General features: G+C 45.0%; 4 protein-coding genes across 5 annotated transcripts in view; 1 reads left to right on the forward strand and 3 right to left on the reverse strand.

The window, feature by feature from the left end:
• Positions 1 to 3,217: 3,217 nt before the first annotated feature.
• Positions 3,218 to 7,636, reverse strand: LOC115557852 (probable G-protein coupled receptor). The gene is made up of 2 exons (XM_030375983.1): positions 7,300 to 7,636; positions 3,218 to 5,556 (listed from the first exon to the last, which is right to left on the reverse strand). The coding sequence occupies exon 2, from the start codon at positions 5,455 to 5,457 to the stop codon at positions 4,156 to 4,158; it is 1,302 nt and encodes a 433-aa protein (XP_030231843.1). The 5' UTR covers positions 5,458 to 5,556; positions 7,300 to 7,636; the 3' UTR covers positions 3,218 to 4,155.
• A 1,072-nt stretch (positions 7,637 to 8,708) lies between these two features.
• LOC115557394 (uncharacterized) lies at positions 8,709 to 11,769 on the reverse strand. The gene is made up of 6 exons (XM_030375172.1): positions 11,479 to 11,769; positions 11,034 to 11,201; positions 10,766 to 10,919; positions 10,339 to 10,514; positions 9,860 to 10,088; positions 8,709 to 9,569 (listed from the first exon to the last, which is right to left on the reverse strand). The coding sequence occupies exons 2-6, from the start codon at positions 11,193 to 11,195 to the stop codon at positions 9,376 to 9,378; spliced, it is 915 nt and encodes a 304-aa protein (XP_030231032.1). The 5' UTR covers positions 11,196 to 11,201; positions 11,479 to 11,769; the 3' UTR covers positions 8,709 to 9,375.
• A 214-nt stretch (positions 11,770 to 11,983) lies between these two features.
• rrp9 (ribosomal RNA processing 9, U3 small nucleolar RNA binding protein) lies at positions 11,984 to 16,738 on the forward strand. Of its 2 annotated transcripts, none has more exons than XM_030375170.1 (15): positions 11,984 to 12,184; positions 12,348 to 12,442; positions 12,529 to 12,635; positions 12,748 to 12,815; positions 12,907 to 12,948; positions 13,065 to 13,191; positions 13,281 to 13,405; positions 13,502 to 13,594; positions 13,748 to 13,848; positions 13,937 to 14,071; positions 14,269 to 14,331; positions 14,445 to 14,602; positions 14,766 to 14,845; positions 14,993 to 15,066; positions 16,590 to 16,738. In XM_030375170.1, exons 1-15 carry the CDS (start codon positions 12,101 to 12,103, stop codon positions 16,690 to 16,692), a joined length of 1,455 nt encoding a protein of 484 aa, XP_030231030.1. In that variant the 5' UTR covers positions 11,984 to 12,100; the 3' UTR covers positions 16,693 to 16,738. The 2 variants fall into 2 exon arrangements, with proteins under 2 accessions (XP_030231030.1, XP_030231031.1); XM_030375171.1 differs by having other exon boundaries at positions 11,985 to 12,184; positions 14,445 to 14,590.
• A 463-nt stretch (positions 16,739 to 17,201) lies between these two features.
• Positions 17,202 to 27,500, reverse strand: part of grm2b (glutamate receptor, metabotropic 2b) — a 21,893-nt gene continuing 11,594 nt past the window's right edge. The window contains exons 3-6 of the mRNA XM_030375909.1: positions 25,426 to 26,263; positions 24,045 to 25,108; positions 19,486 to 19,696; positions 17,202 to 17,870 (exon numbers count right to left, since the gene is read on the reverse strand). Coding sequence (XP_030231769.1) covers positions 17,797 to 17,870; positions 19,486 to 19,696; positions 24,045 to 25,108; positions 25,426 to 26,263 — 2,187 coding nt within the window. The 3' untranslated portion in view covers positions 17,202 to 17,796. The remainder of the gene's footprint in view (positions 17,871 to 19,485; positions 19,697 to 24,044; positions 25,109 to 25,425; positions 26,264 to 27,500) is intronic.

Genomic DNA, 27,500 nt, shown 5'->3' on the forward strand with positions numbered 1-27,500 from the left:
CCGCACTTTACAAGGATTACTATACCTTATATTTCAGGTTGTTAGTCGTCTATAAAATGTCTAGATATCTTGATTTCTTTAGACATCTATTCTACCAACGTTTTTGGTATTAATACTTAGACTTTTTTAGATATTTATAAGATTCCTTGATACAGACTTCTATTAGACGTAGAACGAAAACCTAAACCAAACTCTAACACTAAAACCTAACCTCAAAACAAAATCCCAAAACATGTATTTTTGCATCAAAATAAGTCTTGGCCGAAAGTTATTGACCACAAGGTCAATACATTTATCATGACCCCAAGGTCATGATAAAGGCCCCGCTCTATAATAAACAATAAATAGGTCAAAGTAGTCATTGATATGAAGACACAGCTGTAGGTTGTGATGGTTGGTAGATAATGATGTTCAGGATCATGCGCTTCTCTAGTAGCCAAACCCAAAGTTTTGATTTGCATACAACTTTCTATTGAATCAACCAGGAAACGGAAAAAATGAACGTAGAAGTAAAAAAAATATTTGAATACTAATGCCTTGTAAAGACTCCCACCTCCCCCACTCCCCCAATGCGTGAATTCATTCATCCCTTTCTTGTCATCCATAGCTACCGGTGGACGGCTTTGTGTTGTGCACAAGTGCTACTCTACCGTGACGGCTGAATGGTCGCCATGGTAAATGTTAATGCCTCTCCTGGAGGAGAACGCGTTAGAGAGGGAGCGCGGCACGTTGATGGCAGAGAGCTTCCTGTGTCTGTGCAGGCTAGCGAGAGACGAAGGTATGCTAATGGTCCGAACACCTTGACAGATGGCCGATGGGTTTGTTTTTGTCGACAGTTGAGTCGGAGATTGTAGGTCAGTGTGTGCGTGTGTGTGTGTGTGTGTGTGTGTGTTGTGTGTGTGTGTGTGTGTGTGTGTGTGTGTTGACGAGTATGTGTGCATGTTTGTAAACACACAAACATACACAACCACACACACATGCGCACACACACACACAAACATACACAACCACACACACATAAACACACAAACGTACACACACACACAAACACAAACACACAAACAAACACACACACACACTTTCAGAAATGACTTTACCATCCAACCTAGCTATGATCCATAACTCCATTTTGTCAAGTGAATAGACAATAATGGAATGGATGTGGAATATATTCATACACCATAAGGCTAAACGTCATAAAGGTTGTCTGGTCCGAACAGCTCATTTCAATCAAAGCCTTGATAACTGAACCAGAGCACATCCCTCCTGGTTTCTGCTCTGCACCTGTCACCCCAGCTGTTGCATCAGCCAAATCATTAAGTCAGCCGTCGACTGGGACCCAAACTGTGTGTATTCACCCACCCTTTAATCCTTCCCCTCCTCTGGGGGTGGGCATGCACCCTGCGACGGCTCCTCCGGTCCCTTCATGCCGGACCCTCTTGTTCTCTCTTTTGAAGTGTGTGTGCATAATGTCATAATGTGGTCAAGCAGCTGAACGTCAGAGACATCAATCACACTCTGCCCTTTGATGGCATCGCGTCTGACGGGCTAACATCCTGTCTGATCGGTCACATCCTATCTGATGAGTTCACATCCTGTTGGATCAGCGCACATCCTTTCTGATCACATCCCGTCTGGTCGGCGTACTACCTGGTTGATCACATCCCGTTTGTTCGGTTCACATCCTTTCCGGTCACGTCCTGTCTGGTCGGCTCACGTCTTATCTGATCGCATCCTGTCTGGTCGGCTCACATCCTGTCTGATCACATCCTGTCTGGTGAGCTAACATCCCTTCTGATCACATCTGTGTCACATAGAATATAGTAGAGCTGCTCGACAACAGACAGAAACAACAAAACTCTTGGAAACCATGTTGGGTGATTTGGCACGGCGTTAACAACAGCCCGACTAACCCCACCACCCCTTGCACCACCGTTGAGTGCAGAAAATTAGTAATTATTTAGTCTCCCCAGCAGCTAGGACTGTGTTTGATCTACACGTTGAATAGGCCTACAATTATTATGTCCATGGCCTTTGAATGAATCTGTCTTTCAGGTGGGAGCTCCTTCACTCTAATGAGGTAATTATGAAAGAAGCTGTTAGGTATTCACTGAGCATGTGACATAAGCTCCTGACACTTGTTGAAATCATGGGTCTGGCAAAAAACATCCATCCAGTCCGAAAGAACATTAGAGCTCTCATCTCTTCATCGCAAAGTAGGTGGTTTGATGTTAAGACAAGATAAATCGACCTTGTATCATCAAATTTTGTTGTTTTCGTTAGGGGTACATGTTTGTGTACACAAAAGTCTTGTTCTTGTGGCACTATAAATGTAATTTGATATTAACTCACTATAATCCTATATGTGGCCTTTACGACTCTGTGTGTGATGTGCATGCATGCAGCTTGCTGGCGCTTGAGTAAAGAATGAGACCAGATTGAGATTAACTATATTTCCCTTTGCTTGCCTTTTAGTCTCTCTCTCACGCAGCACGGAATAGGTTTAGCATTTTCCATTGGACTTCTGAGCCACTAAATAAGTTTCTATAACAGTATTTAGCGGATTAAAGTTATCTCAATATAAATTTCACAATTCAATACATGTTTTTTTCCAGCCTGCGGAAAGACTCGCTTCACGTCCTTGCCTTTCTATTTGTCACACCTTTTACCTGTATGTTTAACATGTTCCCATGACAACTAGGGCAGATGGTATGAGTTTTTTAAAACAGATGCTATTTCATATGCATCCATCCCTCTAATGTATTTCTGTTACTGATGAAGCTAAACACAGGGCTATAGAAATGTAGATTTAGTGCAGTGTGTCCTTCTCGTTCTGCAGTGGATGATCAGAACATCCGTCACAACAAACGCATTTTATTTTTGCATACATCTCGTCAACATCAAATTTTAATTTGTTTTTAATGACTGGAACATGAACTCCATATTGAATTTTGTTTTTCTTTTTATTATCCCCAGTGATTACTTTATCTGCTAATGTTTAACGATGTTCATCATCTAATCTGCCAGTGGATACATAATAGGAGGCTTTTAGAGACTAACACTAAGAGCTGTTATGAAATGGCCTTTTCTTCTTATGTAATCACAGGCCATTGGTGGGATCAGTTACAGGCTTTCTATAAATGAACACCTGCCCAGGGGCTATAGTGACGAGCCGAAGAATCGCTTACAACACATAAAAACTGTAAGAAAAAAATACTTTTTGTGCAAAAACATGATGTTTTATTCTTAAAATGAGCAAGGAATGGCTACGTGTGAATCATTTTCCATGGTAATATTACTTCTGATGATAACTTGAACTTGGAGCTGGACAGTACATATATTGTTGATATTTGCACGAAAAGTTTGGTATTTTATTGATTTAAATTCAATAAAAGCATGAGGAAAAGGGAAAGTAAAGACAGGCAAGGATTGAAAAGTGTTATAAGGATACAAAGCCAAACATTTCGACTGATTGTATCAGATTTGTTCATTTTTATTAAGAACGTATTCAAATTTAAGTGTACATGAATGGCAAATAGACACTGGCAACTCATAAACAGAAACATTATCCTATTATGAGATAATCAATGCAACTGATTTATTGCAATGATTATCTTATAGCCCTGTTCAAAAGCAATTATGATAATACAACATTAAACAGAGCTTTGAGTAAGTACAAACATCTTGCTGTCATTAACATATTTCTATTTTGTAAAAAATACAGTTCTACAGCACTTATGGATAATGTGTAAACCCGAATACTTGCCAGTTAAACGTAATGTTTACCCGATGAATTGTATTATAATTTACATTTCAAGTCTGCGATATTACCCGTTATTATACAAAAAAATAAAGACACACAGAAAGTATATCGCCATAAAACGTACATCTTGTAGCAAATATATATGTAAAAAAGAAAAGGTCTTATATAGCAGAAATATGTATGTCCTTAACAGTTTGGTCAAAAACGACATTTGTACTATATTTCTCAATAATAACACCACAATTCAAAATACAAGAGCACATGTTACAATACTCCGAATGCTGCTTGTCTGACATAGCACAACCTGGGCGGCTTCCTGGCCACATTATATCCTCCTCAATAAAAACTCTGAACCCTGAAGATCCTGTTCAACAACCACCGCAAGGTCCCGCCTAGCTCAGCTCCTCGGGGATCTGCCCCGGTATCCTGACGGCGGGCTGCGGGGTCTGGTCCAGGGGTGGCCTGGGGCTGGACGAGGCGGTGAAGCTGGCGCGCGTGTCCACCGTGCAGCTCGTCCGGTGGAGGAACTGCAGGAAGTTCTCGTGTCCGGCGGCCTCGTGGCCCGAGGAGAACAACTCTGTGGGCCGGGCCGAGTAGCAGCGCCGCAGCTTGTCCAGCTCCTCCCTGATCTGCCGGTTCAGCAGCCCGTAGAAGAAGGGGTTCAGCGCGAAGGAGGAGTAGGCCAGCCAGGTGACCGTGTCCTCGAGGTCTTCCGAGATGCTGGACGAGGCCTCCAGGCTCAGGTGGAGTTGAAAGGCAAAGTAGGGCAGCCAGCAGATCAGGAACTGCCCCACGATGACCACCAGGGTGAGAGCGGCCTTGCTGCCCCCGAAGGGCCGGGCCCTGGGAGCGCCGCGGGGGGCGTCGCGCGCGGTGGTGATGATGGTGGTCTGGCTGCTGATGGAGTCGGCGCGGCTCTTCACCTGCGTGGCGGTCATCCAGGAGGGCGGCGGCGGGGGGCCGTGCTGCCGGGCGGCCACGCGGGCCACCTTGTACACGTTGCAGTACACGGCGAAGAGGACCACGGCGGGCAGGCAGAAGCAGGTCACGCAGAACAGCAGCGAGAACACCCGCTGGTGCTCGCTGCGGCCCCAGCGCAGCGAGCAGCGGGCGGCGCTCACGGCGCCCCCCCGGGTGGCGTGGGACGACCAGCCGAACACGGTGGCCAGGCCCAGCGCGGCGGACGCCAGCCACACCAGCGCCACCACGGCGGCCGTCAGCTTGCAGGTCATCTTGAGCTCGTAGCGCATGGGGTGCACGATGTAGTAGTAGCGCTCCACGCTGATGGCGGTGACGGTGAAGATGGAGGCGGCCATGAGGAAGACGTTGAGGAAGACGTACGTCTGGCACTCGGGCACGGTGAACACCAGGCCGGCGAAGTAGGGCGAGCTGCACATGATGCCCATGGGCATGAGCAGCCCGCCGGACAGCAGGTCCACCACGCACAGATGGCACACGAAGGCGAACTTGCGCAGGTGGGGGGCTTTGAGGATGACCACGATCACGGCCGTGTTGGCGAGGAGCGCCAGGACGTTCAGGGCGACCATGAAGAAGACCCCCGCCAGGTCCTTGAGGCGCAGCGGGGCTCCGGTTGGGGGGTCCAGCGGCCTGCTGACGGCCGAGGGCCCCGGGGCCCAGGGCGTGGTGCTGTCATTGTTGACGTCGGGGGTCAGGAGCGAGCGAATCTCCTCCATGGCTCACTGAGACGGCATCCAGAGCCCTCCAGGGTCTGCCATCTTGTCTCAGCCGGAGATGAGGTCACTGGGGGGGTCACATGGCGGACCTCTTCAGTCCTGGAAGAAAGACAGAGAGCCATGATCGCTTCTGCCCTGGAGGCCTATCACCCTCTCTGAAGAGAGAAAGTGTGTCCACAATGGGTTCAACTGTTGCTAATCTCACTGTTTGACGACATTATTTTATAATAAATGAGTCAGACCGTTTTTGGTAACAAGTCCGACATTGTTGTGTAATAAGTGCCCTTCTGTTTGATTAATAATACAAGCTATCTGATCCTGGCAAACACACGGCTAAGTGCAGCCCGTCTCGTGGTTCTATATGTGTTTAACAAAGTGCCTACTTTACGTTCTGTAAACTCCCTGCGAGGGTAAGTATACCGTACTGTACACAGCTAATGCTGTGCTGCAGTTCGCTTCTAAGAAAGTATACTATATTCCTACTAGAAGGCGTCTTTTTAAAGGAATGGTTGAGTGAACTGATTCCCCGGTCCCAGTTCCTCCCCCGGGGGGGCTGTGAGAGAGGGGACGCTGTCCCCTCGAGGAAAGCCGGGGACGTGATCAATAAGAATAATTCATAGAGGACGACCTGTCCGGGCTGCATCTGTCCTCCCCCCCTTTGGAAATGAAAGATAATGAGGGTGGTTGTTTTAGGCCAGCTGCAGGGCGATGGCTGCATTGATTAGTATGTGCTTAATGTCAGCCTGCATAATGCCATCAAAGACACAACCTCCGACCGCCAGAGCCCTGCTCCACATCATGAATCCCATAACAATGTTCCTACACATCCGACTGTGTTATTTATGACTGTTATGACAGTCCCAGATTGTGCATGTTATCTCTGTTCAATATGCATTATGATTACACATCTTTCAACATATTAATCACGTTCCAATATGTGACTGACAAAATCGTGCTCTGTCCTAAATACATGTGCCTGCTCCCTCGCACATGTTGCTGTGTGCGTCGGTAATCTTCTCTGGAGGACAGCCATTGGCACACACAGAGTGTTTGCAGGTTTTATCCCCCCAGTACCAATGCTATGTGCACACATTTTCATGCGTATTATGTAAGGCTGTCCTGAATTTCATGATGATCCAGTAGTGGAATATGCAATACGGTTCTTAAGGATTCATCGTTGGGATTTAGTCTTGTTTTTTTTTTGTAATTTAATGCTGTTGGTCCGGAGGGAAGTGATGTCGACCTATGTCCAGACACATTATTTAAGATGTGAATGTTAATCACAATCATTTAGCACACATTTTGTTATGTATTAACATTAAAGTTTAGAACGCAATCAGGTCAGATAAAATCCTTCTGGCTAAACTCAGATTACACTAAATTAATCACATCTGCTACAGTTGCTGAGTCACAATAAGGACCATAAATGCATGTATGTCCACAATACAAGTGTGAAATTTGCAAAATGAGGTGAGTATACTGTAACAAAATGAATGACTGCATTAATTACAAGTTAAATTGGAATACTAAAGAATTACATAACAAAGCTATATATATATATATATATATATATATATATATATATCGTTTAGAGGCATTGCTTATATTTGTAGGCTCGTCAACGTTTGAAAAGTAAGATTCCATAATTTAATTGCATTATTCTGTATGACTACCATACTTTTTTACCATGTGACATGTGATGTGTTTGCATAATTTCTGCAATTTCTGTATTTTGTTTTGCCCTACTTTCCTTTTCATATTGATAAGAAGTATCGCACTTAAAAAGCCAAGAAAAGTATGCCTTCTAAATTTCTCCCGACACTAAGTATCACAAAAACATACCTGACAACTTTCCTGAAGACGAAAAATGAATTGAAGAATTAATCACAAGATGTGTAGGCCTCTGTACTTCGAGAACCAGCACGGGGGGAAAAAAAAGGAAGGAATCCTGTTAAAACCATTTGGTTTCCACCTGTGCGCCCTTATGGTCGTCCTCCATTAATCTCCCTGGGGACTTGCCGGCCAATGGACCTCTCCAGACTCACACACACACACATGCATCTCCCAGGAACCGGGGTTGGAATCACATCACCAAAGGTAGGCGTTGTGCTGTCAGACCACCGAGCCAGCTGTGGTGACTGAGAGGTGGGAGGGGCCAAGTCCCAGCCCTCAAGACAGAATGATCCACCAAATCACACCCACAGCCTGCTCCTCCTCACAGAGCACACACACACACACACACACACACACACACACACACACACACACACACACACACACACACACACACACACAGACACACACACACACACAGACATACACACACACGCACGCACGCACACACACACACACACAAAACAATATGTAAACTGATTTTACTTCATTTTACTTTTATTTATGTGCTAGTATTTATTTCACCTGTTCACTCTAATTCTTTCCAAACACAGTCTAAGGAGCAGGAAAAGATAAGCATTTCAGTACTAGTTGTGCATTTTGTTTGTATGTGACAAATAAAGTTGAACTTTAACATCAACACACACATACACACACTGTCTTTCTTGTGATAGCAGTGGTACTGACGGTCACCCTCTGTACACAGGCTCCAGAACTGCAGACCTGTTCTGTGTTTTCTGAAAGTGGGCATTTTGAAAAGAAGCCCTCAAAAACAAAATGATATACAAACATTATATATATTCTTTCAAATGATCTTTAAAACATGGACAGTAGTGCAGTCATTCATGGATGGTTGCTATTCTATTTTTGGCACGACGGGGACAACAAAGGCCTCTAATACTTTGCATTAGTTTGTATTTGTACTGCAGGTCAAAGTGCATTGTGCTGTGTGACCGTCCTTTTAAGAACCCAAACAAGCAGTCTCCATGAGGTCTCCCTCTTTGGGAGAGCCTGGAGACACAGAGGCTGACACTTTTGGCCGGGTTTGACCTCTTTTGAAGTATCAATGTGGATGTGAAATAAATACATACATCCTGAACATAAAAGTGTAACATAACCAGCAACACATGGGGTCCCACAAAGCTAGGGTACTTTTTATGACCATACTAATGACTTAACTTAACTAGTTTATTTATTTATTATTATGATTCAATTGAACGTATATGATCTCAGCACTCCCCTCAGTTCACTCTCTTCAGGGTTATGAAACTCAGCACTCCCTTCAGTGATGAAACACAACCCCAGCATTCCACTAGTGCATCTCATGATGGCTGGAAGCAAGAAAACACACAGGCCCGTTTGTTGATAGAATATAAATATATTACCTGTTTATTGGACCTTGAGATAGCCAGACAGACCGAATGTGCATACAGTGTGACAGAGGAAGCACCAAAACACATTTCCAAACACATTATTTGTACCGACATTTAATCGTTCCAGCAACACAGTACTACCCGTCTATATGCAATGCCCATGTGGCTAGAAAACATAGATAGCCCTCTATTGTTTATCACATTTCTATAAGTTACATAAACTTGACTGATAATTTATTGTATTGAGTAGATAAAATCTAGCAATAATCAAAACTACTAAATACTCTGTCCACAGTGATGTCCATTACAGTACCATTGATGAGTTTACATTTTCCCATAGCTAGGAAAAATAGTTCATTTCAAAAACTGCATTTTAACGTTGTTCTAACGAATGCAATATCTATGGTGGTTTTGGTCTGCAGACCAGCAGGCCTCCAACCAGAAACCTTCTTAAAAATAACAGCATGTCAATTTTAACATTGTATAATTAGTTGTAAATTCAATATATAAAGAACTATAATCTAAACATTAATTAAATACCATTATTTCAATTCTAAATGCATCCATCAAAAAACCATCTACTTACATAGCTATCTGCTATTTAATACTTGTGAACAAGACACAAAAAAATAGACCTATCAATATGGAGGGATTAATCATTTTCAGTGCTTTGCCCCTCGGCATTCTGTTCAGAGTTGTGCTCAAAGCTAGAGCTTGGAGCGAACACATTTTGTTGTTTATTAATCCCCATCCTCTTTTTCAATAATTTGTCCTCATTGTTCAGTTTCGTTCGGATTGCTGTCTTAATCTGGCTACCGTCCACGGCGAACTTGACCCCAACGTGATCTAAAAGGACAAAAGTCAGATGGAAGGACATACATTACAGATACCAAGCTTTCTTAAAAGGAGACATATTATACCACCAGGTGTGAGCGTGATTAACGCTTACAAGCTGTTTTGATAATCGGCCTCTTCTGACATCACAAGTGTGTCTCGCTAGATGTATGACGGATAGAAGTGGAACGTTTGCTGCAGTCCACCTGGTAGGCTGGTAGACTGAACTATCCAGCACCCATCTAGGTGGACACGCCCACTTGTGAGGTCAGAAGAGACAGGATTTTCAAAACTCTACGCACCGATAATACTGCTAAGGATCTCCGGGGGCAGTTGGGGCTTCTGACACTCGTCCCCGGTGACGTTGGTGCGCCGGCCCTGCAGCGAGTGCGTGGCCAAGGTCTCCCTGTCGAACAGCATCATCAGCAGCGCCGACGTGTACTTCCGGAAGTCGGAGATCTCCGAGATGCGCTCGTAAAGGTTCCTGGGCACCCTCAGGCTCTCCGAGAGGTATAGGAAGTTACTGTCCTCCTGGGAACGAGAAGAAACGGTTGGCCTCCGACCACTGCCATGAGCTTTTCTTTAAAGGTAACATACTTCAGAGACTACGTTTCACCGTCATTCATCAGGACTTGATTGTGTGCTGAATCATTAGCAAACATTGATTTACAAAATACAAATATTGGTTATAAGCATTCGATTCCCTGATTGACCCTGATTCACATGTAAAGATATCTTCAATTGAAATTGAAGTTGGAGAAAAGTTTGTATGGAAATTCACCTCAGCTATGTGGTACGGTATTCTCATTTCTCCCTCTGGGTCTGTAACCAAGGAGATTTCTTCTTCTGCCAGGCCCTGTGATGAAACAGCATCGCTGGTCCCTTGACGGACCTGGTCCAGTGTGGCCCGCAGCTCATGTGCCGTATGTCTCATCTGGAGCATAAGGCCGTTCATCTCTGTGAATATATTATGTGTTGTTATAGATAATAACACAACAATAAACCCACTTATACAACTTTTATGGAGGAGAAATAATGAGCTTTACTCAAAATATAGTTCATTTGATAAATAAGAATGAACCATAAAGAATAAAAAAGAGTTACAAAGTCCGAATTAATCATTTTATAATTTGATTTAAATTATCTATGAATTTGTTTATAAAAAAAATCGCATTACTCATCAAATGCCAAAAGGAACCATTGCCAACCTTTTAGTTCTCTCAATTCCCTTTCGGCCAGAATCCGACATCTGCGTTCATATTTGAGCTGTGCTTGTAGCTGCTCTATTTTCATGAGGAGACTAATCGTGTCGGTTCGAATCCCTGGACTTCCATCTTCCTCCTCAAAAGCGGCAGGTACGCTCTGCTCAAGTCAAAAGTAATGAGTTGGTTTGGGTTATTTAAAAAGAAAAAAAAAGCTAGGACATTTCACTTTCACTGAAAACAAATATTTTGCTGAGCAAAACAAAGATGTAACCTCTTGATGAGCGAAAGGTGAGTAGCTGGGGGATTCCGAAAATCTGTACTTGTCCTCCAGCGGGTCACACACAAAGTCCTGAGCGTCCGTGGCGATCTTCATCATCTTGACTGGCGTTGGGTTGGTGGCCGCAACAGTCTCCCTCTTGGGTGGCATGAGCATACACTCCTGAAAACAACACATATAAACATCTGTCCTTCATTCCCGGGAGATCGAAAGTTAAACACACCGTTTTGCCCAGTCGTACTTAGAAAGACGGTCTATTTTGAATCTAATTCGAATAAAAAGTTACTTAGCATCCTCCACCCCCTGCACCTCACCGCCCCTCCTTCCAGACCTCACCTTGCTCTTGAGTGGACCCTATTTCACGTTTCTAAAAGGTATTTTTCCTCCATTGATCCATATTTGCATATCTTTCATTTCTGCGTATCAATAGTGAGCTCACCTGGCAAATCGGTTGGACTTCGAGGTGCTAAGTAGAGATAAGCGTTGAGGAACAAAAGACACGCAGTACATGGAAATACTGCGTAGTAAAGGAAGTGGTAGTACTGCAGTAGTGCAGTACATAGACCTCGGCATGGTATTAGTTAGATTTTGTATTGTGCGTAATAAAATCTTCACGTTAAATACAAGTAAATTATGTATAATGTGTTTATAGATGACTGCATACGTTGCTAATGTATATAACGTGTATGTGTACTGTGATTTTCCGTTTTCCAATTATGTACGGAACACTTTTGTATGCACGCAATGTTCGAGGGAAGAATTTTTCTCTGTACCCGTTTCCTGTTGAAAAGGTCTTCGACTCTAGCCAATAGAAATTAAGATCTTGAGTTTTAGTCTTGCTTGTCCAATCATTTGTATGCGTTTCAACAAAAGGCGGGACATGAGGCTCCAATTGTGGGCGGGGTTAATTCATAGCTGAGTATCAACCAATCAGCGACGCCGAAGGCATGTTTCCTATGTTCAAGTTTGGTTGAAAAGCACACATGTGGGCTCACGTTGGCTCGTTGAAAAAAATTCAGCAGTAAAGTTTTGGGTATATTTGCCTGATATCGTGTTAAATAATGGCGTCTACGTTCTTTATTAAGAACAACGGGGACTCGGCCTTTCCAAAGAAAGGACACAGTTTAGCGACGTCTAAACGCAAGGTAAATATACGCATTAGCAGTATTGCTCATGCACAGTGAGACCGGCCACCTGGCTTTTCTGTATTTTGATGTTTTACTTTGAACTGTCAATCGGTTGTTTAACGATCGGAAACTTGCAGCAGTATTATCTTGCTTTAAAAAGAATCTCTCTATACTTCTGCAGAACGATGAAGATCTTGGAGGTAATAGCAAAGGTCGGGCGAAGAAACCCAACTCAAAACACAACGAAGAGATTTCCAGTGAATCTGAGACAGAAAGGTAAGATAAAACGGTTAAGGTTATACAATCACTGGTCCTCGATTACCAGATGTATTCAATTAATATCGATTTATTCCATCAAACAGCACTGCAGAGCAAAACGAAAGAGAAGGGGAGGACGAATTCGATGAAACCCCACAAGAAAAAAAGCTCAGATTGGCGAAGGTGTATCTTGATCAACTGAGGGAAGAAGGTAATTCTCGGTGCATTTTATCTCACATTATCACATAGTCAAGTGCATGTTGTTGCAGTAAGACTTATTATCTCATTTAAAATTCCTTGTCTGCGTTTCCTCCACTTCCTAGAGGAGAAAAAGGCGGAGCAAGTATCGTTTGAGACTGAATTGGTTGCTGGGAGGCTACAAGAGGAGCTTGTAAGTATTTTTCAGTTGTCGGTTTGCTGGATGTGTTTATACATGGAGCCTATATGGAAGGTTTCATTTTGTGTACTATGTTTCCCTGCAGCTTGAACAGAAAGGAAAACTTCAGCGGTGTATAGCCAAAGATGTAAGTCTGATTAGAATCTCCTTCCAATCATTTGTTTCTATGCTAGGTTGAATACTTAAGACATCCATGATGGCGATGACGTGTTAACGTTTGGCCCCCCTTTTTTGTACTGTTAGCTCTTGGCACCAGACGCCTCTGAGATCCGTGTGTTAAGAGGACATCAACTCCCAGTCACTTGTCTGGTTATCTCGCCTGACGAAAAGTTCATCTTTTCTGGTTCTAAAGACTGCTCCATAATCAAATGTGAGTATGCACTTGAATCAATGCCATGCTGCCCTACATGATGTGAGCTTTTTATAGATCAAGTCAATAATTGTGTATGTTATTTTCAGGGGACATTGAGACTGGAAAGAAGCTGCACACAATAAAGGGGGGAAGGAAGGGGACGGAGGCTCGCCATGGAGGCCACACCACGCAAGTCCTGTGCATGGCTATCTCCTCGGATGGAAAGTACCTGGTGAGTATTTCTACCATGGACGCTCAGAAATGACTCTACAGAAACAAAATAATTGTGGCACTGATACGAATTGAATGGCCACTCTTTCTGTTACAGGCCAGTGGAGACATGAACAGAGCAATCATAATCTGGGAGCCAGACACGTGTAAACAACTATATAAACTCAAAGGGCACAGAGGCGCCGTCTCGGTAAGCCCTCATGATGAGCTCTCAAAATATTTATGCATATCTGAACAAAGAAAAATGTGTTGCTTTTTATTTTTGAACATCATTGTTCTTTGTGGCTGTGCAAAAGGAACAGGACTCCTAATGACACTTGTATGGCATCTCTTTTGCTTGTAGGCCCTTTCCTTCAGAACGGGAAGCCACGATCTCTACAGCGGTTCCCACGACCGCTCCGTCAAGGTGTGGAACGTGGACGAAAACGCCTACGTGGAGACCCTGTGAGTGTCTGCCTCCATTCCAAAGCCCAGTGTTCACGAGGGTCCGCCGTCACATGTCGTCCATCCTCATCATGGTTGTGTGTTGCAGCTTCGGGCACCAGGACGCCATCACGGGTCTGGACTGTCTGAGCCGGGAGCGCTGCGTGACGGCGGGGGGTCGGGACAACACCGTGAGGGTCTGGAAGATCACAGAGGAGTCCCAGCTGGTGTTCCACGGCCACGGGTTTGTGCCCCCCCCCCAAACCCTAATATTTCCACTGTCATTTTTAGGCTTGTATTATGTTACATGTGGCGTTATGCCTAATGGTAGGCACAATCTAACACACCATCTTTAATTGAAAGTGAACCAAACTGGTCCATGTATGCTACCTACTCCTGCATAAGCCTAACCAGCTCTGTGTTGCCTGGGTTTCCCTGCAGGGGATCAATCGACTGCATCCAGTTGATCAACGAGGAGCATATGATCACAGGATCAGATGACGGGTAAGACCTGCCCTGATATCCGCTCTGTACCACCAAATATATACTGCAGTCTATTGTCTTTTCCCTCGCCATTCGCCCTCATTGTTGGTGTGTGCGTGTGGCCCCCCCTCCAGCTCTGTGTCCGTGTGGAGCGTGAACAAGAAGAAGCCCCTCAGCACGGTGAAGGTGGCCCACGGGAGCTTCGGCGAAGCGGGCCTGGAGCAGCCCCACTGGGTGGCCTCTGTGGCGGCGCTGCAGAACTCGGACACCGTAGCCTCAGGTGCCTCAGGCTGTGAGATTCCTTCAGCGGCTTAACACTGCATTTTATCTATGAACTAGTGTTGACTTTTTGTCATGTACATTGACGCATGGATGTTGTACATCATTAATCATGTGTTTATTCGTTTGCGATATTGGGCCAGCTTTTAAACCAATCTCAATTGTCTTTTCGCCAGGTTCTGACAACTCTGAGGTCCACGTGTGGGCGTGCGGCCAGGGCTTCCGCTCCCTGCAGCCTCTCTTCAGTGTGCCAGTGGTGAGCCCAGACCCTCCCTCCTTCCTGCCTCGCAAGCATTTTCTCTGCTATTGGCTACAAAGAATAACTTTTTTTTTTGGGAAGACTGTCGTGTTTGGATACAATATGTATTTAATATTTGTATTTTTCCTTTTTATTTGTGTCTAGCCTGGATTTATCAACAGCCTGGAGTTTTCCACCTCTGGAAAGTTCCTGGTGGCGGGCGTCGGACAAGAGCACAGGTAACCCCATCTACAGACGAACCAGCACCCTTCTGTGCCACTAGGGGGCACTGTCCATTCTCTGCCTTGCCGTCTCTTGAAGGGACCGTGTTCGGTTTACTCATGCATATCAGTGTAGTGCTTACCGTCGACTGGGCACGAGAGGACTTGCATGCACCATGACGCGTTCTCACCCTCCATCAACTAGGGACCATATTTGGACTCAAATTACCAGTTGAATGAATGTGAAGAGTCTCTCACCTCGCGAGGAGCAACACGTTTCCGTTGCTCTAAAACTCTCATAATGATTGCCATGCCTAATTAGATCAGAACTAGCATGTATACTTTTCTTCTGCGACTTGGCAGAGTTCTTTCCAAACAAACGGAGGCATTGGAACACCTCTAGCCCAGCACTGTTTCCTATTGACCCTAAACCAACCTCGTTCTTTAGAAGTTGTCGCAGCTAGAGTGGTCTTCTGCCATCAGCCTGTCTGACCCAATCAGAGTGAGGCCCTCCTCTGGGAGGCCCCGCCCCTGAGCTGTTGGTTGTCATTCCTGCGGGCTACTGCTCTGGGCTCCACTGTTGTGACACATCCACTCTGAGAGCAGCTTCGGGGTGGCTCGCTCACTTCATCAGACCATTGGCATGTTTCTGTAGCACGTTGAGGAGTGTTTCCTAATTGAAGGGCAATACTAAAATGCATCTTTTTTTTTTTTTCTTAATTTACAAAATTGCCAGTTCTTTATACAGGAGTAATGCTTCATATGCGTGTTGTGACGGAGGGGGGGGGGGGGGGGAGCAAAATCAGTACTCGGCTATTAGAAACTAGCCTAGCGTGACGGACGTCTCCCCTTTTAATTTCCGTTACCCATACAGTAATTTGTTGTATAGTCCGTTAAATTTGAGGCCTCTTATTTCCCCAATATCAACATCAAGCCTTTTATGAAGCCCTTTGAAGGCCTCCTTTATTAGACATTGATCCCAAACTCATTTCAATGTGTGATGGATGGCATGGGACCTACTCTGCTGTGGCTGCATTGTTTGTCTGCCGGGTTGTTCCTCGGCTGATTATAAAAAGGTGAAGGCTGCCCTTTAGCAGGCGTTACAGGCGTTTCGGAGACCTTTTCTCCCCGGCGTCGGGGGGGCCCTGAAACATAAGTCATCTGGTATGGCTTAAAGTTCAGCTTGCCCACACTCCTGATGATGCAGTGTGGACGTGGTCGTTTACCTGTTGCAGCAGGTACAAGACGTGGTTGCGTAGCATTCAGGGTGAAATACATTGCGGCGGTAAGGGTTGTGATGGCGATGGAAGCGTTGGATGAATCTCTACACACTGGACACCAGTGCTCTCCAATTGAAAAGGATCTGGGTTCGATGGCCCCAGCCAACCTGTAATCATCCTTGAGCAAGACGCCCTCAATCCAGACATGCACCTTTTTTGTTGGCTTTAATTCGATTTCACATCATATTGGTGAAGGGTTACCTTGGATAACTGTCTCTGCTCAGTGCCAAACTAACGTCGCGCCCTATTATTTTTCCCAAGGCTGGGCCGATGGTGGAGACAGAAGGAGGCGAAGAACGGCATCTATATCATTCCCCTGAAGAGACGGAGCGCGCAGCAAGAAGAGCCCCCTGCTACAGAATAACAGATTTATTCAAATGTTTTTCTAAATTAAAAGTCTATAAACACCCGCTCTGACTGAACTGTCATCTTTTTTTTGTTTTTTTTGTTGTAATAAAGGAAACGGAAATAACGTTCACACTACACAGATTTCAGCCTGCAGTATTCTGGATATATTTAGCTGTAGCATTCCCTGGTGATGCGTGAGGGTAACAACTTGTGCGTGTGCTGCGTAGGGGTGTGTTTTTCACAGATTTGTCAATAAATGCATCAGAATGACGTGGATGTAGAGAAAGTAAGTTGCAATTTATGGAAAAACCCATAAAATGCCAAACCTGGTGATGCCTTTACTAAATTTAGGAGTACTGTTACTTGAGTGTTTTAAGGTGAATTGTTACGACCTGTCAGCTATGGTCTTACTTTCTCCCGGGTAAGATTAGTGAGAAACTGACGATGCACCACCGATGTGTTCTCATCTAAGTGGGAAACATGGCATGTCTTGAATGTTTAAATCAGTCCACTCAGGCGCACACAAAACATAATTTATGGTTTAATATTAAAAAGAAAAACATTTTTATTTACATAAATTACAAAAATTCACAGACATCTCTACACAGGCTACATTAAAACAATGTCCATTATATTTAGTTGTCTAGGTTGATCACTTTCACAAATGATGTTACTCACATTTTTTTGTTCCAAAGGAATGGCTCAGCTTAGTTCAATAGCAGTCTTTTAGTCATATCTGTCTAATAGCGTTTGGATCCTATTCACAACAATGTAAAGACCATTTTGTATTAAATAAGGATGGCTTCCCAGCCAGCCAGCGGACAAAACTTCTCACGACAAGTTGCAATGCATTCAACCGTTATAACTATATTTTCAAACCAAGGAGTTCACGGCATGTTAAATCTATACAGGGCGGTTTCCACTGCTGTACATTCTTTTAGGAAGCTTTCACAGTTAAAAAATGCATTGGCGCCATCGTGGGCCTACACGACAAGCTTAAGGGTTGAATGTACCTCGTTGACTGCGGGTTATCTCTCATAGGTCGCCTGGCTTATAGAGAGACATTATTAAAATGTAACAGGAAATCTTGTGCTTGGGGTTGAGGACGGGAATGGATCTCTCACAAAGAGGACGTGGTAGAGTCCACTACTTCTCGACCGTTGCAGACCGCTGGTACATAGTTGGAGGCTGAACCTGCAGAAGGATGATTTGGGTTAGACACACAGAAATATAGTGTGTGCACTCTACCTTCACACATAGACACACGGAAATGTGCTGAACCAACGATGATGTTGTCTGGCCTAGGCGGGTCTGCTATCAAGCAGTGTACGTTTGTTTGGATAATGGGTTTGCATGGTTGTAAGCTGCCCTATGACATCATTCTTTTTGTACTGTAGGCCAATAAATTGTCTTTTATTCCTATATACGTATTCTTGTTATGTTTGTATTCGTCACATTATGTATTACATATATATAGCCTATATAATTATATATTTCATATTCATTTAAAATAAGAGAATTGTGTGAGAATCTGATAAAAATCGTATATTTCTATTTATTTAGATAAACAGCTTTTCTTTATTTCTAATATAACGCTTGTTTACCTTTATTATAAAACCATGTCTTTGCCTATATCAATCTCGTTTATCATGTTTTTTGTGTTGTCATCATGTTTCAGTCTCCTCAAATGAGTTTCCCTTGAGGTTTTCCTTGGTTATCCGTAACCAGGTGGGAGTGATTAGACCTCATGAGCCTGCCCCCAGTGGGAATGAATGGATGTTGCTTTGGAATGTTTGTTTTGTACATGATTGAATATAAATGTATAATTAAGTCTGAATGCACTAATGGACCAATTATATGATCAACGTTGGGGTTAGGAGGAGTAGAATAACACTGCATTAAGGCACCCCTTATTGATTATATATGGAGCAGGCCGACTTGTACTTAGATGCGGGGGAAGGGGAGGGGGGGCTTGTTGACAGGGGGAAATGTTGTCCGTTTGGTGGGCCCAGTGTATACTTTGCTCAGTAAATAGTAGTTTTATTCCCATTCAATCTGGCCTCTGTGGTCTGAATCATTGAACATTGTTCCACATTTGTTAATCACTCCCCGGCACTAACAGCTGCTGGCTGCCATCCCAACGTCAGGGCCGACCGTCGTACCCCAGATCCCTCTGGATGAAGGCAAAGTGTTCCTGTTTCAACGACGACTAGGATCCCAGAGCTGATGAGGTGTGGCGGGAGAAGGCTTACACATCTGATCTTGGTAAATGGAAGACTGGGAAATGGTGTATGTGTGTGTGTGTGTTTGTGTCTGTGAGCGCGTCTGTATGTATGGGTGCAAGTGTGTGTGAACGGGAGTCCCCGTGTGTAAGCGTGTGTGAGTGTGAGCATGTGTGCGTGCATTTTTTGTTTGCGTGCCTGTGGCTGCGAGCGTGTGTGTGTGTGTGTGTGACTGTGAGTGTGTGTGTGTGTTTGTGTGTTTGTGTGTGTGCGTGTGTGTCTGCGTGCAAGCGAGTATGTGTGAATGGGAGTCACTGTGTATTTGTGTTTGTGTGTGTGCATGCGTGCATGCGCCATAGTGTGTGTGTTTGTGTTTTTGTGTACGTGGCTGCAAGCATGTTAGTGTGTGTGTGTGTGTGTGTGTGTGTTTGTGTGCAAGTAGCTGCGTACGGAGTGTGTGCGTTTGTGCGTGCGTGTGCACGCCATAGTGTGTGTGCACCTGGCTGCAAGCGTTTGTGTGTGTGTGTGTGTGTGCGTGTGTGCGTGTGTGCGTGCGTGCTAGCGTGCGTGCGTGCGTGCGTGTGTACCTTTGGAGTAGCTGGAGCCCGGGGCGGAGGCGCTGGCGGAGGCGGTGGCGGACGCGGACACGGTGGCGCTGAAGCGGTTGGCGGCGACTCGGAGCGAGGTGACGTTCTTCTGGGGCTGGAAGAGGATGATGTGCACCTTGGGGGCGAAGAGGCAGCCCAGCACCACTGAGCCGCTCAGGCTGACCGAGATGCACATGGTGGTGGTCTGCACCTGTGGGCCGGTCACACTGGCGTTAGCGCTACGAGCTAACGGCTTGTACAGACTTAATTATACGTTTATATCCAATCATGTAAAAGACAAACATTCCCAAACAACATCCATTCATTCCCACTGGGGGCAGGCTCATGAGGTCTCATCACTCCCCCCTGGTTACGGTTAACTAAGGAAAACCTCAAGGGAAACACAGTTGAGGAGACTGAAACATGATGGCAATAAGATAAACATGAAAAAAATGATTGATATAAGTATAGACAAAGGTTATATAGCAAAGATTAAGCTCATTCAAAGAGACTGAAACAAACATGATGGCAATATGATAACGGCTTGTGTCCAAGTATCAACCATCAGGTGCTCAATACATTCATAATGTGTGATGCGTGTATAAGTAATACTTTAAGGGTATAAGGAACCATGATCTAACATTAGTTAATGCAGTAATACGCATCTACAAACTATGGACTATGTTGATGAGCAGTTAATTGATGGTGTATCAATCATTTACTAATTGTGTTAATGATAACTAAGGTATTTATTTATAGATTATTTAGTTTAGGGTTAACCCTAACCCTAACTCTATTAAACTATGTATCAATTAAGACCTTAGTTAACATGAACACAATTAATCTTAGTTAACATGATTAGTAAACATCATTAGTAAATTATTACTAGATCATAAGTTAACTGTTAGTTAATACCTCTTACTGCATTAAATAATGTAAATTATTATTCAATTATTATTATTAATTGGTTTATTATTGTAATGTTATTGTACAGTTGTTAACCATAAATAAATACATTTGAAATACAATTTCGATATATATGTATGCAGACAGCTGATGAGTCAGTGTGCATTTAGACTTCAGGAGATTCCTTCATCAAGCACTCCTAGTGTAAGGCTGGGCAGGGCAGCCTATAGTTACTTTCTTAAATAGACTATGCTTGACTGTGCTGTCTGCTTCACTAGGTAAAACATGTTTGCCTTGTTTCTAAAATGTAGCACTTGAAGCAAAGATTTGTACATGAACCTTGTAATTGGCAGAGCTGTATCTTCATGGTTGAATTCACTTATTGTTAGTCGCTTTGGATAAACGCAACGCTTCCACAGAATAAATGCAATGTGATGTTACATATATATTTAGTTATTTACTTATTAATTTGTTTTTAAGATGTCTGTCAAGTGTCTTATTTGAGATTTTCTTATTAAGTGCTAAACCTTTTTTTATTATAAAAAGATAACGTCTTCTGCCCCTAAAATATAAACCAGAAATATGAATATCATCGCATTAAAATGTCAAACTAAAAAACCAACTCTACCAGCCCTTCTGACCCATGGAGATAATTCCCCATTCAGCACTTTCATTAGTGGTGACATGTTCGTTCAGTTTAGCTTACACTTATTTGCGCTATACGCATGAATAAGAGGGCAAAATAACGTCAGTACTCAGGCTATGAGCCCTGGCGGCTGTCTAAGCACGGCAGCCCCTTATTAGTCAGAAGGCCAGTGTTAATGTGAACAGACTGCTGGGGTCGTCTTTCTGAGCAGAGTTTCCCCCGCAACCCGCTGGTTACCCCTGCAGTCCGTGAGTTTCTATTTGCAGAACTGTGCGAGCGCTATGAAACCACTCTTTAATATACTGCACCACAACAACGCAGGCGGAGCCTGCGCAAACAAAGCCCGATCCTTTGAAGATATTGCATTCTCTGTTTGAACACCAGACCCGTGGTTCAATTATGAATTTCTATGAACCGTGTAGGCCTATTCCTTTATTACTTGTTTTGAGTGTATGAGGGATTCACTTATTTCCATGTTTCTCTTCTCCATTATTAATTGTTAATGCCTTCTTTAAATAGTTCAGTGCTTTATTGAGTACTTTCTAGTTTAATCAAAGCAGATGCACACGCATTATGAATAAATCCAATAATTTGAGTAAGTAAACAACGCTGAGATGTAATCTCTTAAGGATTTGTCTCGGGTACACATCAAATCGAATCCGCGAGTATGGAAATAAGAGAAAGTAAAAGATTAGTTTTTTGGCTTATTAATGCCATGCAATACTTCCAACATTAAAATCATAATAGAGAAAAAAAATGAAAATCCCCTTCTGGCCAAAGAATATTTATCTTATTGTGCATCCAGAACAAATGGTATGCTGCTACGTCCAAATCCGCCTTTGGCACGTGCTGTCTGAAACTTCTAGCGTGCATCGTCTCCATGCCTATTGCCATGCCCTGTTTGTTGTTGTCTACTGTGCGAACAAAAAAATACAAGTTCTGCCCCTAAGCCCTGTATTTTCTTGTGGAGCATAACAAAGTGCTTCTTCTTATTCCAGTGAGCCAGCGTGGCACAACTAACACGTATGTTCCCGTTCTGCATATACTCTCCTCATTTAGTTCTGGTCATTTGTAGTGCCATGGCCAAAGGGGGGGAAATATATGTACGACAAATCAGCAGTAAAATAACCTGCATATTTTGTTTCTTTTAACTTGAAGCAATTACACACTATGGCTCCCCCAAGCATTCTCCGTCAATTATTCGCTTATGTTATGCAAGAGACGCATTTTCATTCAAACAGTCCACAGTTGACTAGGATAAAAGTGATGCCCTGGCCTGGGATTACCTAAACACAATTAGTTCCACTTGCCGGAGAACAAGTTGTATGTGTTTTGTTACATTGGAGCGTCAACATGGAATAGTAGGCGTGCAGGAATGTATGCGGCTGAAACAGATTATTCCTCCTTGTGCACATCGCTGGCGTGCTGTTTCTCTACCGAGGCTTTGTTCTTTCTTCCAGTCACATGAAAGAGTCCCCGTTCTTTCATGAGACAGGTTGGAGGTGATGAAATGGAATGTACTAGTGACATCTACGTATGGGCGGAGCTACCTCTGGCGGGACACTCGAGTCGTGCGGCACGTGAATCATGCCGCCACACCAGCCTCCACCCAAGCCCCTACCTCCTTTGGTTCTGCTCTGCATTGTGTGTAACCTACACCATGGGTGGAGATGTTTGATGCTGTATCTGACATATGTATGTCATGCTTTAAATCCTACCGCAGGGATCCAATTAAAAGAGTGAAGCCATACCACCGATCTGTGTGTTATCATTTCTTGCAGTAAATGGTTAAATATCTGATAGGTGACCAGTGATTTCTGACAGAATTCACAGTATGTTAAGCAGGCGTATGGAACACGCCATCCATTGCCAAGCTGCCTGAGTACACATGCTCTCTGTTCAGCAGCAGCTACACGCACTACACATGCACGCACATATCAAACGAATGTTTGTACATGCGTGTTTCTATTTTTAGCTTTCTAAACGTGTTACATGTGTTTTGATCACATTCAACGCTGAACGTAGAAAATGATTTATAAAAGTGAATTTGAATGACTTAGATAGTCCATAGGTTGGTTTCCCCAGCTGTACTAAGGCACTGTAGTATTGTTTGACAGTCTTGTTCCAAAAGGATTGCCCTGAATTCATATTAATATAACATCTATTTGATTCTGAGCAGTGGGCATACAGACTTAGTTGTTTGTTTTCCGAGAGGCAATACTAGAAAGGTTGACTTGTACATGGTTAGCATCACCATCATCTGACACACCATTGTCTTCCATGTCCATTTCCTGAAATGCATTCCTCAATAAAATGACCAAATTAAAGATTGAAGACCCAACCTTTCCTTTTCCATTTTTCTGCCTCCTTTCTTCCCATAAAAAGTTCACACCGTTTGCCATGTTAACACGCTGGAGCAGCCATTTAGTGTTTTTTTTTTGCAGAAAGGTCTGGAAGCAAAAGGTTAATGGTTGCTATACATCAAGCCAAGGTGAAAAAGTCGTACGCCCTTTTTGGTTACTGGAAAGGCGATGTTGTGTAGGACCATGTTTACTTGCTGTAGATCCTCATTGTTCATTGTCGTTCTGTGTTAATTATTTACGCCTTCGACATCCTTCAGGAAGAAGCTGTCGAACGCTGGAGACTTGACCAGTCCAATTAAAAAATCGGAAAACCACTGCCTATGCAAGCCCAGCAGCGAGGCAGTAGCGGACGTAAACAAACTATTGTCAACTCAATCTTATATTACCAGCTGTATTTCGTAGGCCTCTCTTATTCTTTCCATTTTACACTTACTCGCACATTCACATGTTTGGACTTAGTTCTTGCTAGGGGTTCACAAATGATAGGGGTTCAACCAGATACAACTTTAGCTCATGCTTAAGCGAATGTAATGGTTGCATCACATTATTTGCGCTAATAATGAAGTAATCAGTGAAGCAAACAACATAAATCAGTCCTCTGCTTTTCTTTGTAGCGTATATTCGAGACGCATTGCCCCACTCACCCTGTAGTCGCTGGCCGTGACGTAGAAGATGGGCTGGAAGGCCAGCCAGATGATGCAGGTGGTGTACATGGTGAAGCCGATGAACTTGGCCTCGTTGAAGTTCTCCGGACACTTGCGGGTCTTGAAGGCGTAGACGGTGCACAGGATGATGAGGATGCAGTTGTAGGTGAGCGACAGCAGCATGCTGGAGTCCCTGCTGTTGCACTTGAGGGTGACCACGTTCCGCCTCTCGGGGCTCACCTCCTTCCTCACGCCCGGCGTCTCCACCAGCAGCCACACCACCACCACCAGCAGCTGGCAGGAGATCAGGCCCCCGCAGATGGCCACCTGGGAGGCGGGGCTGATGAACCGCGGCCGCTGCGCGCCGTCCTTCACGCCGCTGAAGATGCGGGCGATGCGGTTGGTCTTGGTGAGCAGCGCCGAGTAGCACACGGCGAAGGAGGTGCCCAGGCCCAGGCGGCGCAGCGTGCACACGGCGGTGGACGGCTTGCCGATGTAGATGAAGGTCATGCTGTAGCACATCAGCACCCCCAGCAGCAGGATGTAGGACAGCTCCCGCCCGCTGGCCTTCACCACGGGGGTCTCGTTGTTCTTGAAGAACAGGCCCACCACGCACAGGGTGCAGATGATGCCCAGGCAGGAGATGGAGACGGGGCCGATGGCCCAGGCGTCCTCCCAGCGGATGTACTCCTCGGGCAGGTCGTAGCAGCCGCTCAGGTTGTCCAGGGGCCACTGGCCGAAGCTGCAGTCGGCGCAGGTGAACTCGTCGCGGAGGTACTGGTAGGCCTGGCAGGGGATGCAGAGCCAGCAGCACACCTCCCCGGGCTGCATGCTCTTCACCTCGTTCTTCCTGCAGGGGTCGCTGCACTGGGAGGTGGGCGGCACCAGGCCACGCCAGGACACCAGGCTGTTGTTCAGGGTCAGGACCTGGGCCCAGTAACCCACCTTCCTGTAGGTGTACTTGCCGTCTTCCTTGTGGTAGTGGAAGATGTTGTAGCGGCCGATGCTGTCGCCGACGGCGTCGAAGCCGACCATGTTCTCCGTGTCGGCTGGTCTGAAAGGGGCTGACGACACAAAGAGATAGGATTTTAAAGGCCAAACTTTTTCAATGGCAAAAAATTATAAAAAGATATACAAAGACCAATTGCTTTGCATGGACGGGTTAGGAGGCACTGAGGCACATCCCAATTAAACAGCGAAACAAGCAATGATGTTGCATTCGTATTTTTGGTTTTACGCTCTTATCTTTAAACCACAGGGCAACTCTCGGAAATCTCTGTATTTATCTAACTTTCCTCGAATGATTCCAAATCCAAACTTAATCACTGCAACAATAAAACAACAACAAAAAAATATGAACGACTGCCAAACCATCGCTCACCTTCGAACTTGGTCTTCAGGATGAACTCCTTGTAAAACTTCCTCCCGTTGCCGGGCTTCATGGCGTGGCACACCTTGCTGGCGTTTGGGCAGACGGCCTGCCTCATGTTGTGCAGCGCGTACGCCATGGCGTACACGGCGTTCACCACGAACATGATCTTGGACTCCTGCTCGAAGGCGCCGTCCCTCAGGCTCCGCTCGCTACAACCCGCCTGCTGCAGGCTGCAGCCGAACTTGTGCTCCCAGAACTCCTTGAACCAGGGGTTGCGGGTGTTGGTGTAGGGGTTGAGCTTGGTGAAGTAGTCCTCAAACTCCCGGATGGGGTAGGACGCCAGCTCGATGGTGAAGGCGCCGTCGGCCGCCGCCTCGCTGCCGCGCACCACGCTCTCCTGGGCGCCCCAGCCGTCGCTGGCCACCCAGCTGAAGGACACGTTCATGCGGGCGGCGGCCGCCAGCAGCTCGCGGGCGTCCTCGCTGCGCGTGAACACGATCACCACCTTGGCGTTGGACTTTTGCTGCAGCGAGCGGATCACGTTCTCGTAGCCCACGGGGCTCATGGAGCGGCTGACCTTGGCCGAGGTGGCGATGCAGATGTGGCGGGCGCGCGCCTCCTGCTGGAAGGCGTCGATGCCCGTCTCGCCGTAGTCGCCCTCCGACGCCACGGTGGACACGTAGGTCCAGTTGAAGTAGCGCAGAATCTCGGCGATGGCCTTGGCCTGGTAGAAGTCGGGGGGCACGGTGCGGGCGAAGTAGTCGTAGCGGGACTTGTCGCTGAGCTTGGCGCTGGTGGAGGCGTAGCTGATCTGGGGGATCTGGAAGAGCCGCAGGAGGTTGGCCACCTAGGGGTTTAGAAGACAAACATGTTACATTAAGTGGCCGCCTGGAGAGATATGAGGCAAACATGTAACACTAAGTGGCCTCCTGGAGAGATATGAGGCAAACATGTTACATTAAGTGGTCTCCTGGAGAGATATGAGGCAAACATGTAACACTAAGTGGCCTCCTGGAGAGATATGAGGCAAACATGTTACATTAAGTGGTCTCCTGGAGAGATATGAGGCAAACATGTTACATTAAGTGGTCTCCTGGAGAGATATGAGGCAAACATGTTACATTAGGTGGCCGTCTGGAGAGATATGAGGCAAACTTGTTACATTAAGTGGCCGCCTGGAGAGATATGAGGCAAACATGCTACATTAAGTGGCCGTCTGGAGAGATATGAGGCAACATGTAACATTAAGTGGCCTCCTGGAGAGATATGAGACAAACATGTAACATTAAGTGGCCTCCTGGAGAGATATGAGGCAAACATGTAACATTAAGTGGCCTCCTGGAGAGATATGAGACAAACATGTAACATTAAGTGGCCTCCTTGAGAGATATGAGGCAAACATGTAACATTAAGTGGCCTCCTAGAGAAATATGAGACAAACACATGTAACCTTAAGTGGCCTATTGGCCACCTGGAGAATAATGGGGCAGACACATTTAACTAAACATGTAAATCAAAACAAATTAGGCCGCACTTATGCAGCCTCTTGCGAACTTAGACCCTACGTCATATCCCTGCCCTCGCAAGCCCACTCCGCTAAACCCCCCGTTGATTCTACTGATGCCTGAACGACATCGATGTCCGCAAAATAAAGCATCAAATGTGAATCACCCTCAGGGTTGAAACTCCTGATATACAAATGCAGAGGAAATGCGGAGGACATGTCTGAAAACTGCTATAAAGTCGCCTCCAGGAAAAATAGGAGACCAACACATGTAACATTATGTGGCCAGGCCTCCTGGAGAAATACGAGACATACATTCAACATTAAGTGTCAGGTTGGCCACCGAGAAGAATTGGAGGCAGAGACTTATAACATTAATTGGCAGATTGGCCCCCTAAATAAAAATACCCAACCCTTCATAGACAAATATATATTTGGGTTGTGGTTGATAGTTGGAACCTCAGCGGTGGGGCTGACTCTAAATATCATATTTATTTTACTTTTATGATTGTAGATCATCCACAAATACGGGAGACAGGAAATGTTTCCATGAAATGTTGTCCAAAAACAAGCACTTCAT

The sequence above is a fragment of the Gadus morhua genome, chromosome 13 (genome assembly GCF_902167405.1).
Source record: "Gadus morhua chromosome 13, gadMor3.0, whole genome shotgun sequence".
NCBI classification, from domain to species: Eukaryota; Metazoa; Chordata; class Actinopteri; order Gadiformes; family Gadidae; genus Gadus; species Gadus morhua.

What these genes read in the sequence shown, in the direction of transcription:
- LOC115557394 (XM_030375172.1), bottom strand. Translation starts at nt 11,195, where the DNA reads ATGCTCATGCCACCCAAGAGGGAGACTGTTGCGGCCACCAACCCAACG. An exon ending in GGAATTGAGAGAACTAAAAG is followed by an intron (nt 10,515 to 10,765) that starts GTTGGCAATGGT and finishes ATATATTCACAG; the next exon opens with AGATGAACGGCCTTATGCTC. An exon ending in GATCCTTAGCAGTATTATCG is followed by an intron (nt 9,570 to 9,859) that starts GTGCGTAGAGTT and finishes TTGTCCTTTTAG; the next exon opens with ATCACGTTGGGGTCAAGTTC.
- rrp9 (XM_030375170.1), top strand. Translation starts at nt 12,101, where the DNA reads ATGGCGTCTACGTTCTTTATTAAGAACAACGGGGACTCGGCCTTTCCA. An exon ending in AGCCTCAGGTGCCTCAGGCT is followed by an intron (nt 14,603 to 14,765) that starts GTGAGATTCCTT and finishes TCTTTTCGCCAG; the next exon opens with GTTCTGACAACTCTGAGGTC. An exon ending in CTCTCTTCAGTGTGCCAGTG is followed by an intron (nt 14,846 to 14,992) that starts GTGAGCCCAGAC and finishes ATTTGTGTCTAG; the next exon opens with CCTGGATTTATCAACAGCCT.
- LOC115557852 (XM_030375983.1), bottom strand. Translation starts at nt 5,457, where the DNA reads ATGGAGGAGATTCGCTCGCTCCTGACCCCCGACGTCAACAATGACAGC.